Source organism: Mobula hypostoma, chromosome 12 (genome assembly GCF_963921235.1).
Source record: "Mobula hypostoma chromosome 12, sMobHyp1.1, whole genome shotgun sequence".
In the NCBI taxonomy this organism is placed as follows: domain Eukaryota; kingdom Metazoa; phylum Chordata; class Chondrichthyes; order Myliobatiformes; family Myliobatidae; genus Mobula; species Mobula hypostoma.
Genome location: NC_086108.1, coordinates 6,419,768 through 6,440,669, shown reverse-complemented (window position 1 = coordinate 6,440,669; position 20,902 = coordinate 6,419,768). Strand labels below are relative to the sequence as shown.

General features: G+C 43.4%; 1 protein-coding gene across 1 annotated transcript in view; it reads right to left on the bottom strand.

The window, feature by feature from the left end:
- Positions 1 to 20,033, bottom strand: part of eif3k (eukaryotic translation initiation factor 3, subunit K) — a 44,285-nt gene extending 24,252 nt beyond the window's left edge. The window contains exons 1-4 of the mRNA XM_063063562.1: positions 19,865 to 20,033; positions 17,796 to 17,894; positions 9,690 to 9,810; positions 5,514 to 5,588 (exon numbers count right to left, since the gene is read on the bottom strand). Coding sequence (XP_062919632.1) covers positions 5,514 to 5,588; positions 9,690 to 9,810; positions 17,796 to 17,894; positions 19,865 to 19,923 — 354 coding nt within the window. The 5' untranslated portion in view covers positions 19,924 to 20,033. The remainder of the gene's footprint in view (positions 1 to 5,513; positions 5,589 to 9,689; positions 9,811 to 17,795; positions 17,895 to 19,864) is intronic.
- Positions 20,034 to 20,902: the final 869 nt, after the last annotated feature.

The window sequence follows — 20,902 nt, the reverse complement described above, 5'->3', positions numbered from 1 at the left end:
TGAGGAAGGAGATGGAGGTGGCCATTTTATGAAGAGACTCTGTGTTCTCCACTTCGTTTGGCTGGATTCACGTTCTAAAGTCAACACAATGGGGCTCCGAGTAACCTGCTGAACTAGGGATCATTTCTAAATAAGAAGTTATTTGCGAGGTGTTCTTTAGTTGTATATAACATGCAAGTTTGTGACTGCTGGGGTCTGTACTTGCCCTGTGTGATTCAGACTGGTTGCTGATTGAGAACAAAGAGCCATAGATTACCTATTGTCAGTTGCGGGAAGAGGGCAATAAATGGATGCTGCATTGGAGAAGAGCCAATAAGATGTTAAGGGTCAGACTCATGCTGTAGCCAAAGACACTGAAATGCAATATTTGAATTGGTAAACAATGAGTTTGAAAGCAAACACTTCAAGTGTACTGGCACCGATGACTGGTAGGAGATTCACCATCGTGGATGTGAAGTGCCTCACAGACGTGAAGATTTAAAATGGAACTTTGAGGAACATGCGGCCAGCAGCGAAGACTTATTTTAACTGGTATTACTATTTTATTGTTTGACTATTCATGGAAGGTCATGGAAACTTAGTAGGTATGCACACAGGTATTTAGTTCTGCAAGTTCACAAGTTCTTCTATGAGACAATAAAGGTATGTGTTGGTAAGTACAGATTCTCTCTGTGCCTTCCTGATCATTATTACAAGCAGTGATTCTTGTAACAATGACATACTGGCCTTTATTGCAAAGGGTTTTGTAGTTTAGAAAAAGGGATGTTTTGTTCAGATTGTACAGGGTGTTGGTGAGGACGTACCCGAGGAAAGGATATAACAGCACTGGAGGCATTCCAAAATGGATTCACCAGGATAATCATAAATGTAAGAGATCCTGCAGATGCTGGAAATCTTGAGCAATACACACAAAATGCTGGAAGGCACATCATTTTAAGGGGAAAAAATGGAAGGCTATCTAAGAGAGAAGGGTTTGAATGAAAGAGAAGGTTATAAGGTTGGCACAATAACATGGGCTGAAGGCCTGTACAGTGCTATGCTAAATGAGGCCCTCTGTTGGTCAGGGACAACCATGGACGTTGCATCCCAGTTGTGGTTTGCAGCTCATCTAGAAGGAAATCTCTTATCTGAAACCTTTGTTGCCTTGTGGCTATACCAACCAATGGGGAAGGCTTCAGCAGTAAACTCTGAGGAAAAATCTGGAGCTGAAGTCCCTAAGGCAGCTCTAAGTTGAGTTCAATGTGGAATAGCAACTTCTGTGACAATGCTGACACTTAAAACTTTGACCAACTTCTAGAGATGTGTTAATGAGTGAGACCTCCATCAGTCAGGGTCGACCATGGATGTTGTGTCCTAGCTGTCAGACAAGCCTGGGAAATATGATGTGGAGAGCAAGCTGTTGTGTGTGTAGCAAGCTCCCCCCCTCCACGCATCTGATGAACCCAAAGGAACGGCAGCAATCAATACAGTTTGGCACCAGGAACATTGCAGGAGTCACCAGTCAACATTGAACTCAATGTACGATTGCCTTAGGGACTCCAGCTTTGGATTTTTCCTCAGTGTTTACCCCTGAGCCTTCCCCATGGCAGTGGAAATTTGAGATCAAGAGTTTTCCTTCTCCTAGATAAGCTGTCAATCATGGCAGAGGAGCCTCATCTGTCTGATGCGAATAGTTTTAAGGTGCAGTAACTCGCCTTCGCCCCTTCTCCTGTCAATAGAAATAGTTCTGCAGAGCCTAGTCGCTAAGCCAGGTGCAAAGGCCACAAGCTGGTCTTGGTTGCCAAAGGCTATTTGAGATACATGCCATTGGGAGCATTTAATAGGTAGTGGGAGCTCATGCCCATGGCCACCCCAGCTGTAACAACCTCATCATGTGCTGTAGTATTCTATGTTAAACTCAGCAAATCAGGCAGAACCTATGGATGGGAATAAACACTGATCTTTTGGAAGACTCTTGGCCCAAAATGTCCACCATTTATTCCCGTCCATAGATGCTGTCTGACTTCCATTAGCATTTTGTGTGTGCTTCACCAGCTAATTCCTGGGGTGAGAAGATTGTCCTCTCAAGAGAGGTTAAACAGGTTGGGACTACATTGTTTGGAGTTAGAGGAATGAGAAGAGATGGTATGGAAACACACAAGATATAAGGAGACACCTCAGGTAGATGTTTAGATGCTTACACTAATGGGAAAACATTGAACGAGGGGACATGGTTTAAAGACAAGGTACTAGTCACTTTAAGCAGAGCTCTGAACAGACTTCATCCAAGGATAGTGAATCTCTGGAATTCATTGCTCCAAGCTTGCTCAAAGAACTTAAAATGGAAGCAGCTAATTATTTGAAAGATTGGGGAATTGGGGACTATGAGAATCTGACAAGAGGTTCTGTACACACAACGCTGGAAAAACTCAGCAGTTCAGGCAGCATCTATGGAGGTGAATAAACAGTCAACATTTTGGTCTGAAACCCTACATCAGGACTGGAAAGAGAAAAAACCAGAAATAAGGTGGGAGGAGGGGAAGGAGTACAAGGTGGAAAGTGATAGGTTGAGGCTTTCATCACCCACCTACCTTCTCCCTCACTTGGCTTCACCTATCACAGACTTCATCACCGATGTGAAATTTGAAACACAAGATATTCTGTAGATACTGGAAATCCAGAGCAACAAAATACTGGAGGAATTCAGCTGGTCAGGCAGTATCCAAAACAGTCAATTGTTCCGGGCTATAACCTTCTTGGTCCTGATGAAGAGTTTTGGCCCAAAATGTCAACTGTTCATTCCTCTCCAAAGACGCTGTCTGAACTGCTGAGTTCCTCCAGCATTTTGTTTTGAGATTCTGCCACACAGTTGTCTCGTAATAGTAGGGCAGACTTGAGGGGCCAGGTTGTCTACTCCTGATTCTCATGTCCATACATACCCAACGCAGATTGGGAGACTGCTTCGTCAAGCGCCTTTGCTCTGTCCACAGCAAGTAGGATTTCCCAGTGGACAACTATTTGAATTCCACTCCCCACTCCCAGTCTGACACACTGCTCCACGGCCTCCTCTACTGCCACTATGAGGCCACTCACAGGTTGGAGGAGCAATACCTTATACTCCATCTGGATAGCTTCTAACCTGATGGAATGAACATTGGTTTCTCTAACTTCACAATTTCCCCCTCCTCCCTTCTTCTATTCCCCACTCTGGCTCCCCTCTTACCTCTTCTCCTCACCTGCCTGATCATCTCCCCCAGTGCTCCTCCTTCCCTTTTTCCCAAGGTCTGTTCTCGTCTCCTATCACATTCCTTCTTCTTCAGCCCTTTACACCTTTTCCAGCCATCATCTCCCACCTTCCCTGTCACGTGGCCTAGCACCTTATTTATTCATTCATTCTTAGATTATTTATTATTGAGATCTGGCGTGGAGTGGGCCCTTCCAGCCGTGCCGCCTAGCAATCCCCCAATTTAAAGCTAGCCTAATCATGGCACAATTTACAATGACCAATTAGCCTATTAAACCAGTACCAGGACTGTGGGACAAAACCGAAGCAACTGGAGAAAGCCCTAACCCTAACCCTAGGAGAACGTACAAATTCCTTATAAGTGGTGGTGGGTCCTTCTAGCTTGTATTCCCTTCCTACTGCACAGAGTCTTGTCATCTTCTGAAGTTTTCGGATGACTCTGCCATAGTCGGATGCATCAGCAAGGAAGATGAGGTTGAGTACAGGGCTACGGTAGGAAACTTTGTCACTTGGTATGAGCAGAATTATCTGCAGCTTAATGTGAAAAAGAATAAGGAGCTGGTGGTAGACCTGAGGACAGCCAAGGTACCGGTAACCCGTTTCCAACCAGGGGGTCAGTGTGGACATGGTGAAGGATTACAAATACCTGGGGATACGAATTGACAACAAATTGGACTGGTCAAAGAACACTGAGGCTGTCTACAAGAAGGGTCAGAGCCATCTCTATTTCCTGAGGAGACTGAGGTCCTCTAACATCTGCCAGACGATGCTGAGGATGTTCTACGAGTCTGTGGTGGCCAGTGCCATCATGTTTGCTATTGTGTGCTGGGGCAGCAGGCTGAGGGTAGCAGACACCAACAGAATCAACAAACTCATTTGTAAGGCCAGTGATGTTGTGGGGATGGAACTGGACTCTATCACGGTGGTGTCTGAAAAGAGGATGCTGTCTAAGTTGCATGCCATCTTGGTCAATGTCTCCCATCCACTACATAATGTACTGGGTGGGCACAGGAGTACATTCAGCCAGAGACTCATTCCTCCGAGATGCAGCACAGAGTGTCATAGGAAGTCATTCCTGCCTGTGGCCATCAAACTTTACAACTCCTCCCTTGGAGGGTCAGACACCCTGAGCCGATAGGCTAGTCCTGGACTTCTTTCATAATTTACATATTACTATTTAACTATTTATGGTTTTATTACTATTTACTATTTATGGTGCAACTGTAACAAAAACCAATTTCCCCTGGGATCAATAAAGTATGACTATAACTTCCCTCCCCCTCACTTTCTCATTTCAGCTTCTTCCTCCTTCCTTTTCAGTCTGAAACATCGACTGTTCATTCCCTTCCACTGACGCTGCCCGACCTGCTGAGTTCCTCCAACGTTTTGTATGTCATACTCTAATGTCCTGTATTCACAATAGCCTCCATCCTCCCTGCAACTCAAAATCTTTGTTCTCTCCACTGTTCCCATTCTGAAGAAGAATCATTAATTTAAAGCATTAACACTACTTCAATCTCCACAGATGCTGACTGACAGGTGACTACATTCTATGAACCCCCTTCTATACGTAGGGACCCACAGCTCAAAGATGTAATGGAAAGATTACTCAAAAACCTCTACAAATGCACTGTAGAGAGTGTTCTGACTGGTTATATCCCCATCTGGTATGGGGATTGGGGGCAAGCAAGTGCACAAGGTTGAAGTAAGTTGTAAACTCAGTCAGCTCCATCACGGGCACTAGCATCTGCAGAATCCAGGACATCTTCAAGGAGCGATGCCTCAAAAAGGCGCATCCATCATTAAAGACCCCCCCCACCCAGGTCATGCCTTCCTCTCATTGCTACTATTGGGAAGGAGGTACAGAAGTAGGAAGGCACACACTCAACGATTCAGGAACAGCTTCTTCCCCTCTGCCATCCGATTCCTAGATGGCCATTGGATCCATGAACACTACCTCACTACTTTTTTTTTCCACTGCTTATTTGAACTATTTTATACACACTTACTGTAAGTCAGATCTTTTTCTCTATATTTATCATGTACTGCATTGTACCGCTGCCGTAAAGTTAACAAATTTCACGACATATGCTGGTGATATTAAACCCGATTCTGAAAGATTGCTGAGGGCCTGTGGACAGAAAGCCGACTGTATAATGTGCACATCCATTAAAACGAACACAACAAAACATTGCAATGCCACTACCCACAAGGACGGCTCAGGTTTCACACAAGGTACATTTACCGGAGAATCTCTAACATGAACAAAGAAGAAAGGCATTTTACTCACCCAGAATTCCTGGAAATGACAGGTCTCTAAGAGGTCACCCAGATTTAGGATTTGTTGGATCGGCCGCTCCTCCTGCTGTGTACGCTTGGTTAAGGAAGGCTCATCTTAAAACTCTCAGCAGCAAGGGGTGAAGGAAACGTCGTTTACACAGCCCGTGCTTGTTGTAAGTAACTATCCGGCAAGTTTAACTATGGCAGACTAACTACTCAGTTTTAACAGGACGTCGCTGCACTTAACGACTTTTAATTTTCAGAAAACAGCTTCGCATCCCAGAATACCCCAGTATTTCTCCTAGCACTCTCCTCTGCTCAGGATAGTTTCTGAATTTGACACAAACCCAACTGGATGTTAATCAGTCATAGAAAAGTATTGCACAGCAACAGGCCATTTGGCCCTACTAATCTGTACTGAACTATTTAAACTGACTACTCCGGTTGATCTGCACCGGGACCATAGCCCTCCATCATACCCCTACCATCCATATGCCTATCCAAACTTCTCTTAAATGTTGAAATCGAGCTCACAAGCACCACTTTTGATGGGACCTCATTCCACATTCTCACCATCCTGAGTGAAGTTTCCTCTCATGGTTCACTTAAAACTTCTCACCCTTAACCCATGACCTCTGGTTGTAGTCCCACCTAACCTCAGTGGAAAAAAGCCTGCTTGCATTTACCCTATCTATACCACTCTTAATTTGTATACCTCTATCAAATCTCCTCTCAATTTTCTACGTTCTAAAGAATACATTCCTATCTTATCCAGCCTTTACCTATAACTCAGGTTCTCTAGAATCAGCATCATCCTGGTAAAATTTCTCTGTACTTCTTCAACCTTATTTACACCTTGCCTGCAAGTAGGTGGCCAAAACTGCACACAATGCTCCAAATTAGGCTTCACCATTGTCTTATACAACGCCAACATAACATCCCAAGTCCTATACTCAGCACTTTGATTTATGAAGACAAATGCACCAATAGCCTTCTTTATGACCCTATCTACCTGTGCCGCCACTTTCAATGAATTATGGGCCTGTATTTCCAGATCCCTTTGTTCTACTGCATTCCTCAGTGCCCTACCACTCACTACGCAAGACCTACTCTGGTTGGTCCTACAGAAATGCAACACGTCACAATTGTCTGCATTAGATTCCATCTGCCATTTCTCAACCCATTTTCCCATCTGGTCCAGATCCCACTGCAAGCCATGATGGCCTTCCTTAATGTCCACTACAATTTTGGTGTCAGTGACAAGCCAGACCAGGCAGAGAGAGCAGATCCTCATGGTCATTAGTGACATTGATCGGCTCTCAACATGTTGGCCTCAGCCACTAATTATGTTTTAAATACACATTTTGTTAAACTCATCTAATTTCCCCTTGCTGTCATGGTAGGTTTTGAATTCATATCCCCACCTGTTTGACACTCCTCATTACTGGTATTCTAATCTAACAGCTGTCCACTATACCCCAAGTAAAGAGATTAGTTTTATTTGTCACATGTACAGTACTGTGCAAAAGTCTTAGGTAAATATATATATCTAAGCTATATATATAGCTAGGGTGCCCAAGACTTTTTCATTTATGTATTGTACTGTATTCTGCTGCAAAAAATACCAACAAATTTTATGACATGTGAGTGATGATAAACCTGATTCTGATATGGGTCTCTATTGTGAACCGAGAGTGGGAAGAGGAGAATTATGGTTGTGAAAAGAGGAAGGGAGAGGGGAGGGAGTGGGAAACACCAGACAGACATTCTGTAATGATTAAAAAACCAATAGTTTGGAATTAAATGACCTTTCCTGGTGTCTCAGGGCTGGGTGCGCCTGCACCTTTTCCACACCCTCCCACGACGCTCCACCCTCACCATTCCCACATCCTTTATAAACTCTCTCTCCACTCCGTCAGAATCAGAATCAGGTGTAATATCACCAGCATACATCGTGAAATTTGTACTGCATCAGCAGTAAATTGCAATACATAACAATAGAGAAAGAAAAACTGAATTACAGAGGGTTAGAAGCTGTTCCTGAAACATTGAATGTATACCTTCAGGCTCCTGTAGCTCCTCCCTGATGGTAGCAATGAGAAGAGGGCATGTTCTGGGTGATGGGGGTCCTTAATGATGATGGATGTTGCGTTTTTGATGCATCACTCCTTGAAGGTATCCTGGATACTATGGAGACTAGTGCCCATGCCGGAGGGGACTAAGTTTACAACTCTCTGCAGCTTTTTTCCAATCCTGTGTAATGCACCCCCCCCCACAAAATACTAGATGGTGATGCAGTCAGTGAGAATGCTCTCCACAGTACATCTGCAGAAATGTGCAAGTGCCTTTAGTGACATACCAAATCTTTTTGAACTCCCAAGAAATATAGCTACTGCTTTCTTTGTAGCTGCATCGATATGTTGGGTCAGGCTAGCTTCTCAGAGATACTGACTCTTGGAACTTGAAATTGCTCACACTTTCTGCTTCTGACAAATACAGTACTGTGCAAAAGTCTTAGACATACCGGGTATATGCACCCAAAACTTTACTCAGTACTGTACGTCAAAACATACAGTGAAATGTGTCACTTGCATCAAATCAGTGAGGATTGTGCTGAGCAGCCTGCAGGAACTGCCACGCTTCCAGCGCCAACAGAGCATGCCCATAACTTACTAACCCTAACCCGCAGGTCTTTGGAAGTGGGACCAGATTGATTTTCTCTGCAAACCAAGAACACAATTGAAACCAAAAGCCAAACATGTTGCTTTCCCTTTTCACACCTGATTCCAACATACCCATGCAGCTGTAAAGGCGGCAAGACAGTGGCTATATTTCATTATGAGTTTAAGGATATTTGGTTTGTCATGTAAAACACAAACTTTTACAGATGTACCATGGAGAGCATTCTGACTGGCTGCATCACCTGGTATTGGCGGGGGGGGGGGGGGGAGGCAACCATACAGGATTGTAGTAAGTTGTAAAATTAGTCAGCTCCATCATGGGTACTAGCTGCCATAGAATCCAAGACATCTTCAAGGAGCAGTACATTAAGGGAGTCCACCACCCAGAACATGCCCTCTTCTCATTGCTACTGTCGGGAAGGAGGTACAGGAGCCTGAAAGCACACACTCAACGATTCAGGAACAGCTTCTTCCCCTCTGCTATCCAATTTCTGAAAAGATATTGAACCCATGAACACTACCTCACTACTTTTATTTCTGTTTCTGCACTACTTCAACTAATATATCTACATACATACACACACAAACACGTGCATAAACACACACACAATATATATACACATATGCGACAATTCAGTTTTTTCCTATATTTATGATGTATTGCATTGTACTGCTGCTGAAAAGCCAACAGATTTCATGACAAATGCTGGTGATATTAAACCCGATTCTGATTCTCATTCTGACATGCATCTTCTAAACCAGTGGTCCCCAACCACCAGGCCACAGACCGATAGCGGGCCTGGAAGAATGCAGCGGTAGCCGGGACGCACCCAGCGCATCTTTAAGAAAAAAGCCGAAATAAACAAGCCAATTAATTAGGTGCCGCCCGGCACCTAAATGTCTGCCCAGATCAGAGGAGATTGCCAATTGCAATCAAGGGGAGGGAAGCAGCTCTATGCTTTCGTGATGGCTTAATCTTGGTGCTTTTTTTCTTTGGAACGTAGAAGATTGAGGGGAGATTTGAAAGAGGTATACAAAATTAAGAGGGGTATAGAGGATAAATGTAAGCAGGCTTTTTCCACTGAGGTTAGGTGGGACTACAACCAGAGATCATGGCTTAAGGGTGAAAGGTGAAAGATTTAAGGGTAACATGAAGGGAAACTTCTTTATTCAGTAGGTCATGAGAATGTGCATCAAGCTGCTGGCACAAGTGGTGGATGAGAGCTCAATTTCAACGTTTAGGAGACGTTTGGAGGGGTAAGCAGGGCTATGGTCCCAGTGTAGGCCAATAGGAGCAGGCAGTTTAAATGGCTCGGCACGGATGACAGGTCTGCTTCTGTGTTGTATTTTTCTATGATTTTATGACCCAATGGTATAGAAATAATACCTGAAAATTGGATTATTGCATTCCAGTTCCCCTCACCCCCTCCCCAACCCAACATGAGAACCCTGTGAAGCACAGTATTGGGTGACCCCACAATCAGCAGCCTTTTGGGTAAAGATACATGGGCCTGGTCGATCATACACTTACAGAGCGTGAAGTCTGTGTGCGGCAGGTTAGTCAGGGCCTTTAGCAAGATTTGTGCAGTCACGGTAGTCTGGAAAAATGCGGGATTGAACTGGTACCTGCAAAGAACATAAAACAAACGGATCACTGCAGTGGCCATCTTTTCCTTTATGTTTGAAGATGCCTCCGTCTCCTGTTCACCTTTCATAATGATGTAAACATTACATAATATCCACCTCCTATTACCCATTTGTTCTACTCTAAGAGCCTGCAAGAAAATGAATCTCAAGATAGTGCATGTTTGTGGTTATCTGCTGCTGTAGCCCAACCACTTCAAGGATCAGCATGCTGTGCACATCTTCTGCACACCGCTGTTGTCACACGTGGTTATTTGAGTTACTGTCACCTTCCTCTCAGCTTGAACCAGTCTGCCCATTCTCCTCTGACCTCTAATTACTAAGGTGTTTTAGAACTGGGTGCTTATTTTGTTTCATGCACAGTTCTCTGTGAACTCAAGAGAAAATCCCAGGATATCAGTAGTTTCTAAGATTCTCAAACCACTCCGCCTGGCACCAACAACCACTCCACAATCAAAGTCACTCACATCACATTTCTTTCCCACTGTGATGTCTGACCGGAACAACTGAGCCACACAATTGCTGCCACATGGTTGGCTGATTAGATACTTGCATTAACAAGCAGGTGTACCAATAAAGTGGCCACTGAATAATAAATTTACGTTGAACATTAATTTTTTAAAAAATTTATTGAGATGCAGCGCTGAATAGGCCCTTCCAGCCATGCTGCCCTGCAATTCCCCTATTTAACCTAGCCTTATCACAGGACAATTTACAAAGATCAATTAACCTACCTATCAGTACGCCTTTGGAACGTGGAAGGATATGCCTGTGGTCACGGGGAGGATGCACAAATTCCTTACAGGCAGTGGTGGGAATTGAATCCTGATTACCAGTACTGTAAAGCATTGTGCTAACCATCACACTACCATAATCCCAGCCGTTATCAATATTTTTCAGAGATTGTCTACCTGGCATCAGTGGTCACATAACCAGGACTTGTGATATACACTGGCTGCTCATACGACCATCCACCAGCTGCTCCCATGGCTTCACGTAACCCTGCTTTTTTTTGGAGGGGGGTGGGGGGCTAAGTAGGTGGTACACCTTGCCCAAGGCTAGAGGAAGGAAGGAGCACCTTACGCCTCCTTTGGTAGGGGTGTTATCTTCTTCCTGCCATCCAACACTACTTATAGAGCAGCAATCATGTTAGCGGTGATCAAGACCCCAGAATGGCGGGGGTTTAAGATACTTCACAGGGTTATCGGTATGGAGTTTATTTCAGAGCAAAGGAGACCATCAGGCATTAACAAGCCTGTGGTCAGCAAATACAGGGTCTTTGGCAGTAAATTACAGAATCAAATCAGCCGTTTTCAAACTTCAACCTTGCAAGAAGTATGTTGCACCTTGGTCTGGAGGAACGCAGTTTCCTTTGACGGTATACAAGTGTACCGGCAAAGGCTGAATTACAATAAACTGGACTTGAATGTGAAATACACAAGATGTGAATTTTCACTCACAGGTGAGTCAATAACCAGACGAGGCAAATTTAAAGGAACTGACAGAGGGAGAGTGAGAATATTTTACACCACAAGTACTCTGTAGTATAAAATGCCCAAAGAACTGAGTCTAATTGGGAGACTTACAAACTGAAGCATTCACCGGCACCAGCCTACCTACCGTCAAGGACATACATTCGGGAAGGTGCTGGAAAAGGGCCAGTAATATCATGAAGGATTCCACCCACCCTGCTCATGGACTGTTTGTCCCACTTCCATCAGGGAGGAGGCTATGTAGCATCCACGCCAGGACCACCGAATTCAAGAACCATTACTTTCCCCAAGTAGTAAAGCTGATCAACACCTCCATTCACCCACCCCTCCACACCCCCATTCACCGAGGGAAATTGAAACATTGGGGAGAATGGTGAAGGCAAGCACTGGCTGCCTGCCTTCTGATCGCTGGTGGGATCGCTCTGCTGGGAAAGGCCTGCCGCTGTGCCTGCAGAATGTTACCCAAGTTTTCTGCATTTTGGATATGGACTTTGACTATAGACTTTTCTTCAGTTGTATAGCCTGTATTCTGTGTTTTCCACCTGATCTTTCTTGTTTTTTTGTGTGTAGGGGAGGGGGATTTGGGGGTTGATGATCGTGCTCCCGTTCTTTTCTTTCTTGGTTTCATGGCTATCTGGAGAAGAAGGTTTTCAGAGTTGTATACGTTGATAACAAATGAATCTTTAAACCTTTGAACCACTGCTTTATCATGTCCTTATGTACAGACATTCCTGTGCCTCGTGTATCTTTATGGACATACAATCAAATTGATGTATATAAGCTAGCCTGTCTGTGCAAAAGTCTTAGGCACATGTCAAAGTGCTGTAAAGCAAAAATGCTTTCAAAAGTAATGAAAAGTTTCTAAATATCAAAAAGAATACTATATAGAGCAGTAAGGAGTAAAAAGTTAAGAAGCTGCCAGCAAAAGAGGGATCAACGTGCTGGTCTGATAGTGCATTTAAAAAAAAGGTTTTCGACTCCCAATACCGACTATCTTGCTGGCAAATGTATAGTCTCTGGTGCGTTTATAATAAAAATGACAACAGGAAATTAGGAAATTGCAAAGTGAAATTGACGATATTTCTACGTTGGAAACTCAAAGAAATTTTCTTTACCTGAGACAATAGAATTATGAAGTAGGAGGTAAATCAGCTAGATTACTAGCATATAAATTACGAAAACAACAAGCAGACAATACAATTCATAAAATAAAGAATCCAAAGACAAAGCTTGTGGAGAGTACAATAGGGAAAATTCAAGAGATTTTTGAAACATATTATCAAGAGCTGTACTCCCAACCCCGGGCCTCCAATGAGCCCTATATAGACTGTTCATTGAATTCTTTAGATTTACCTAAACTTACAGACTTACAAAATGAAAGTCTATTAGAACCAGTAACTGCCAAAGAACTGAATGTGGCCATCTCTAGGTTAAAGGCTGGAAAGTCCTTGGGTTCAGATGGGTTTACCTCAGAGTGGTACAAATCCCTGAAGTCACAGTTATCCCCATTACTACTTAACACCTTTAATTGGATCTTGCAGAGAAGAGAAACTCCACCTTCCTGGAGAGAAGCGATTCTTTCAGTTATTCCTAAAGAGGGTAAAGATAAACTAGAATGTGGCAATTATTGGCCAATTAGTGTTCTTAATTTAGATTACAAACTATTTACATCTATATTAGCGCGCAGATTGGAAAAGCTCTTACCTGGCCTAATCCACTTAGACCAGACTGGATGTATTCAACAAAGACAAACACAGGACAACATAAGGGAACTCTACACATATTAGAACAGGTTAATAAGAACGAGACAGAGACAATGGTAGTAGGATCAGACGCTGAGAAAGCTTTTGATTCAGTTAGTTGGGCATTCCTATACAGAGTGTTAGGAAGATTCGGCTTTCAAGAAAAGTTTATTAAAGTAATTCAGACTCTATATGACAGCCCTACAGCTCGAATTAAGATAAATGGGGATCTCTCTGACTCCTTTATTCTAGAGAGAGGCACTAGACAGGGATGCCCAATTTCTCCTCTCCTTTTCGCGCTATATATTGAACCGCTTGCCCAACTAATAAGACAGAGCGAAATCGTAAAAGGTATCAAGGTGGCAGGGATTGAACAGAAAGTGGCGTTATTCACAGATGATGTTTTAGTCTATCTGAGTGAACCAGAAAAATCATTTATAGGATTGTTTACACTGTTGGATGACTTTGGAAAAATATCAGGTTATAAAATAAATGTAAAGAAAACGCAGGTTATGACCCTAAATTATACACCATCCAAAAAATTGCAGGATACATATGATCTTAAGTGGGAAGCTAAATCATTAAAATATTTAGGAATAACCCTGCCGAAGGATCTTTCAACACTGTCACAGGTAAATTATGGGCCATTAATCTCAGAGATAAAAGCAGATATGCATAGATGGAATCTTATCCCCTTTTTAAGTTTAAATTCAAGGATAAATACTATAAAAATGAATATTCTTCCTCGCTTACTGTATCTTTTCCGTACTTTACCTGTGGAGGTGGATGATAATCAATTCAGGGAATGGGACAAATGGATTTCCCGCTTCATTTGGCAAGGAAAGAAACCTAGAATTCGATATAACACCTTACAGTTAGGGAAGGAAGGAGGAGGTATGGTTCTTCCTTGCCTGAGAAATTATTTTTATGCCTCACAGATAACCTCTCTGTTATATTGGTGTAATAGGGAATATAAGGCTAGATGGAAGGAAATAGTATTCGGGTTGGTTGACAGTTTTCCTCTACAGGCCTCAATAGCTGACAAAGGATTGATGGCCCAATTGGAAAAATTTAAAAACAGTTGGATAAATCTTACATTAAAAATATGGCAGAAGGTGGTTAATTCATGTGGAATTAATAACATGCTAAAACTCTTCAGATGGTGTGCATATGATACCGAATTCCTTCCCAACAGAAGAGATAAAAGATTTGAATTATGGATAAAGAAATGTCTTACAACCTACCTCTCATTTATACATAAAAGAGTATTACAAAGTTTCCAAATCCTGCAGGACAAACATGGCCTAGAACACAATGACTTTTTTAGGTACCTTCAAGTACGAAATTATGTTTAACCAGAGTTGTAGATATATAGACCTATCAACAGTAGAATTAGAATTTTTCAAGATTCTTAATTCGGCTTGCGATTCAATACCTAGTAAATCAGTTTCTCGATTATATAATGCACTCTCCCATGCTAAAAATGTAAACACATTGTATGTTAAAGAGAAGTGGGAGAAAGAAGCGGGGTTGGTACTTTCAGAGGAGGCTTGGGGGAAAATATGCAGCTTTCAGTGGTCTTCGACTAATTCTTTGACTTGGAGAGAACATTGTTGGAAAAATATTATAAGATACTTCAAGACCCCATATCAGGAAAAATATAAAGATACAAACGTGACGTGTTGGAGAAGGTGCGGCTCCAAGGAGGCAAATCATTTCCATATTTTCTGGGATTGTCCTAAATTAAGTCTATATTGGGAAGGTATTCATAGAACATTAGTGAAGGTCCTTAGGACCCAGATACCTCTGAACTTTGAGACGCTCTATTTGGGGCATGTATTGTTTCTTGAACAGAAGGAAGACATAAAGTTGCTGCAGGCCCTTTTAGCGGCAAGTAAGAAATCAATCACTAGAAAGTGGCTAAATCCAATACCACCTACATTAGAAGATTGGCACGAAATTATCTTGGAAATATTTTAAATGGAAAAGTTGACTTACTCCCTGAGAATTCAAAAAGAAAAATTTTATCAAATCTGGAATAAATGGATTGAATATATAACCCCAATGCGAGCAGACTTTAGATGAATCTCCGAATGATTTATACTGCTCTTCTTATCAACACAGTAATGTTTCTAATGTAAGCACCCCTAGTCTAAATGTTTACTGTTTTTGTCTTTTTTTTGTTTGGAAAATAGAGAATTAATACAAGTAAAGGAAAAGATTTGGGCAAGGGATAAAAAATGATAAAATTAAGTAAATAAGTACATAGAGATCGGATAATTATGTCTGGGGGCAGGAGCAAGCATGAACAAGTTAGGATATAAACACCTACAATGGTTGTTACATAGGCTTAAACACAATATTTTGGACCAGAAGAAGTGATCCAGAAGAGATATATGGAAACTATTACTAATCCACTATTATTACTACTTTTCTTAACAATTAATACCATTACTTAGCCTAATAGATTAGAATTTCTACTGTACATAATTATCTATTTAAGTGTCTAATTTCTTTTTATATCATCTCAATGTGTACTTAAGAATGCATAAATAATTATAGTTTTATACATATGAAAAAAGTACATGATACTTGTGAATTCCTTATCCAAATAAAAATAAAATTTAAAAAAAAATAATAAAAATGACCATCTCAGAGCTAGGGTGCTACATCAGAGGGATGTCAGGAACATGTGCGTCTTTTGTTTTACAGAATCTTCGTTAACCCCTTCCATGTCAGATGCGATTTGAATAGACAGATTAACAATATACTATCAAGATAAGTCGGTCGAAATGGAGGTTTGTGCCTCATGATCAACTTTTGGTGTACTAATATGTCGGTGACTTCCCAATATTGCCCACCAGACCTGGAATACCTCACAATTAAGTTTTGGCCATCTTACTTGCCAACAGGAGATTTCATTGATCATGTAGGTACATCCCATCTCCAGCCAATGTCAAACAGGCTCCAGACAAACTGAGCAACGTAATCAACAGGCATGAAACAGCACATCCTGACGCCTTCTCCATCAATTTGGGGGATTTTAACCAGGCCAGCTTGGTAAGTCACTAAATAATCATCAACAAATCACCTGTAGTACCAGAGGGAATAACACACTGGACCACAGTTACACTAGGTTCAAGAATGCCTACCGTGCCATCCCACACTTCGGAAAATCTTATCAACTGGCTGCACTTTTACTCTGAGTATAGGCAGAGACTGAAGACTGTAGCCCCAGTAGTTAGAACCAAGGAGGCACGGGAGCACTTATAGGACCGCTCTGAATCAGTGGACTGAACTGTGTTCAGGGAATCATCTTTGATTCTGGATGAGTATGCTGCAGTTGTCACCACCTTCATTAAAACCTGTGTGGATGAGTGTGTGCTTATGAAAACTTGATGTACATTCCCAAACCAAAAGCTGTGAATGAACCAGGAGGTTTGTAATCTACTGAGGGCCAGATCTGCGCATTATCATCTGGCGATCCAGGTCTATGTAAGAAAACCAGCTACAACTTGCAGGGGCTATTTCAAAAGCCAAGAAACAATTCCGGGAGAGGCTCCAGGCAACACAAAGGACCTGGACCCACTACAATTTGCCTACTGCCACAATAGGTCTACGGCAGACATCACGTGGTAGGAAAGGTCAAGGACTGGAGAAGAAGGAACCTGATAGGAGAGGAAAGTGGATCACAGGGGAAAGGGAAGGAGGAGGGGACCCAGGGGAAGTAATAGGCAGGTGAGAAGAAGTGAAAGGACAGAGTGGGGAATAGGGGAAGGAGGGGGGAATGTGTTTAATGGAAGGAGAAATCTATATTCATGCCATCAGGTTGGAGGCTACCCAGACAGAAATATAAGGTGTTGCTCCTCCACCCTCATCTTGGCACAAGAGGCGGCCATGGACTGAAATATCCAAATAGGAATAGGAATCAGAATTAAAATGTTTCAATAGATCAGTGTTATTCGGGAAAATAAATACAGGGACAAAACACTCAGGTTTGGCAATGACAACTGTCCCACCTGGGGCGATGATTTATGTTTCAGGCAGCACGGTAATGTGACACTATTGCAGCTCAGGGCACTCCGGAGCTCCATTCTGAGCGCTGTTCTGCAAGGAGTCTGCACACCCTCCCCGTGGAATGTGTAGGTTTCCTCCGGATGCTTCGGTATCCACCCACGATCCAAAGACGTACCAGGTCAGTTAAAAGGCCATTGTAGCTTGTCCTGTGATTGGGTTAGGGGTAGCCAGGTTTGTCAGGGCTTGCAGGGGCAGCATGTATCAAAAGGGTGGAAGGGCCTAATTCGTGCTGTATCAATACATTAAAAAAATATGAAAGCAAGATACTACAGACCCCAGAAATTTGGAGATTGAACCCAAAAGGGTCTGAAATATATTCAGCTGCGAGCCTCTTGGAAAAAAAGGAGCTATGATACTTTAGATCAGAGCAATTATCAATATATAAATTATACAACCTTGAGATTCATCTGTTTACAGGCAGCCACAAAGCATGAAACCCGAAGAACCCAATTTTAAAAAAGTCCAACACCCAATTTAAAAAAAAAGACCAACCTCCAGGTGAGGGGGAGAAAAAAACAAATGCAAACAATAAAAGCAAGCAACAGCATTCAGAACCAAATTAAGTCCATCAATCCAAACCCGGAACAGCAGAAGTAGGCTCACAGCCTTGGTCTCAAGTCACCCCTCTACCACTTATGAAGAGAATTATACTCACAGTTTGAGTACTGCCAGATTGGCTTCCAGATCATAGGCATTCTCCCTGGCCTGGGTCTCCACGTATCTTTCTAAAGTTGAGAGGTTCTCAGGGTTATATCTGTGGGAGAGGGCAAAGGATTAGACACCGTAATCGATAAACCTGAGCAAATAAATTTAAGCATAGAAATTAGTGAAGCTTGAGGATATGAATCACATTAAAAAATGGGGGCATCTAGGATGTGCTGGAGTGTCACAAAACCCCAAATGGTTCCTTTAGATATGTCGGCAAACTCCAGACTATAGTGGTTACTTGAAAACAAACCAAACCCACTGAGAGACTAAGTCAAGGTAGTTGACACGCTTCCAAATAATGAATTTTCAAATCCAAAAAAGTACATTTGATCCTTTATTATGAAACCAGCAAAGACGAGCAATCTAGTAGCAATTTAAAAGAAACTAATGAACCCATTTATTTAAGATAGGCCCTTCTGGTCATTTGAGCTATGTCGCCCAGCAATCCCCTGATTTAATCCTAGCTTAATCACGGGATAATTTACAATGACCAACTAACCAAGCAGACTGTATGTCTTTGGAATCCCACATGGTCATGGGGAGAAAGTACAAACTCCTTAAAGGCAGCAGTGGGATTTGAATCCTAGTCACCCGTACTGTAAAGCATTGTGCTAGCCACTACACTACCATGATGCCCTATAACTGAATTAGTGATGTAGCAATCTTAGCACTCAAATTAGAATAACTAAGTGGCCGAACTAGCAATATAACTAAGCATAATTAGCAATGATAGCGATCTAGTTAGCGGTCAACAAAGAAAAATCATTCCCCATGGCTCGCGCCCCCCCCAACTAAACAAAACTAATGTAACTATACTCATTTGCTTCTACCACGCCCCAACCCACAGGACAAATTACCCATAATAAACATGCTGCAAAATACAATACAGACAGACACAAAATAGGCACATGGCTCCTGCACTGACTTATGTCAGCTTTATTACAAGGAAGGCTCATCAGCTTCTTCACTGAGATTCCAGCACACCTACAGATGTGTAGTGGAGAGCGTATTGACTGGCTGCATCATGACAATCCTACAAAAGGTAATGATATGGCCCAGTACATCACGGGTGAAGCCCTACCAACCAATGAGCACATCCACATGAAACGCTGTTGCAGGACAGCAGCATCCATCACCAGAGATCCCCACCACCCAGGCCGTGCTCTCTTCTCACTGCTGCCATCAGGTAGAAGGTACAAGAGCCTCAGGTCTCACAATACCAGGTTCAAGAAGTTACTACCCCTCAACATCAGGCGCTTGAACAAAAGGGGATAATTACACTCACTTGCCCCATCAATGAGATGTTCCCACAACCAATCATCTCACTTTAAGGACTCTTTATCTCATGTTCTCGTTATTTATTGCTATTTATTTATATTTGCACTTGCACAGTTTGTTGTCGTCTGCATTCTGGTTGATCTTTCATTAGTCCCGTTATAGTTACTATTCTGAGTATGCCCGGAGGAAAATGAATCTCAGGGTTGAATACGGTGACAAATACGTACTTTGATAATAAAATTTACTTTGAAATTTGAATCTAGTGACGCTGTCACCTATCGAATCATCGAGACTCCAGCCCTGGATAGCCCCTCTCCCCACCCATGCCTTCCCCTAACTTCAATACTATCACAACTTTAAAGGCTCATGAATCATTAAAGTGGACCCAGGGGCTCGAATCTCGTCACACCTGCAACCTACTGAATCATCGAGGCTACAGCCCTGGACAGGCCTCCATCTCATACTTTCCCTACACACACCCCATCCTCCCTGGTCTCAGACGCTAGTCTCCCGGTCCTCCAGCATCTGTTACCCTCTCGCCCCATCTCGGTACCCTGGTCCAACTACCCACCCCCCATCCGGTCCCCCGGGCTCTCCTGGTTCTCCAGCATCCACTGAGCTCACCGTTCCCCCACCACTACTCTACCCCTCTCTCAGCGTTTTCCCCACCCCTCCTTCCTGCTGGCCCTCCCGGACCCTCCTCCACTCTCCCTCCATAGCCCCGGCTCCCGCACTCACCGGTCGATGCCCTTTAGCAGCTTGCCCACGTTGGCCCGCATCTGCTCAATGGCACTCATGGCTCTGTCACCGGGGGAGAGGAGGACGCCAAACCCAGGTTCCACACCGAGAACACAGGCCTTCACACGCGGCTCCGTCAAAAAGGGAGAGGGGTCAAAGGGCCAAACACCAAGTAGGCATGCGCTATACCGACGTTAACCCCCGGCCGTGACTGAAAAGCACGCCTTGTACCGGCCGTCGGCACCCGACGAGGGTAATTAAAGCGCATGCGCATTCCTGCATCGGCCAAACTTTCGGTAACACTCACAGTACACTGGATCAACTCAGCAGGTCGGGCAGCATCAGTCAGAAACGATGGGTCGACGTTTCCGGCCGGAACCCTTCGTCAGGACTGAAGAATGAAAGATGGGGAAGGATTTGAAGAATGCTTGTAGCTTCAGTTGAAAGACCAGTAATTTGAAAGACAAAGGGGTGGGGGAGAGGAAGCATTGAGGTCATAGCCCTGAAAACAATGGGTAGTAGAAGGAGGCGGAACCATGAGGGAGGTGGTAGGCAGCTGGGGGAGGGGGCAGAGTGACATAGGGATAGGGGAAGGGAGGGGGAGGGAATTGCCAGAAGTTGGAGAATTCTATGTTCATTCCAAGGGGCTGGAGACTACCTAGACAGTATGTGAGGTGTTGCTCCTCCAACCTGAGTTTAGCCTCATCGTGGCAGTAGAGGAGGTCATGTATGGACATATCTGAATGGGAACGGGAAGCAGAGTTGAAGTGGGTGGCTACTGGGAGATCCTGTCTGTTTTGGCGGACGGAGCGGAGGTGCTCGACGAAGCGGTTCCCCAATCTGCGTCGGGTTTCACCGATGTAGAGGAGGCCGCACCGGGAGCACTGGATGCAATAGATGACCCCAACAGACTCACAAGTGAAGTGTTGCCTCACCTGGAAGGACTGTTTGTGGCCCTGAATGGTGGCAAGAGAAGGGATGTAGGGACAGGTGTAGCACTTACGCTTACAGGGATAAGTGCCGGGTGGGAGATCAGTG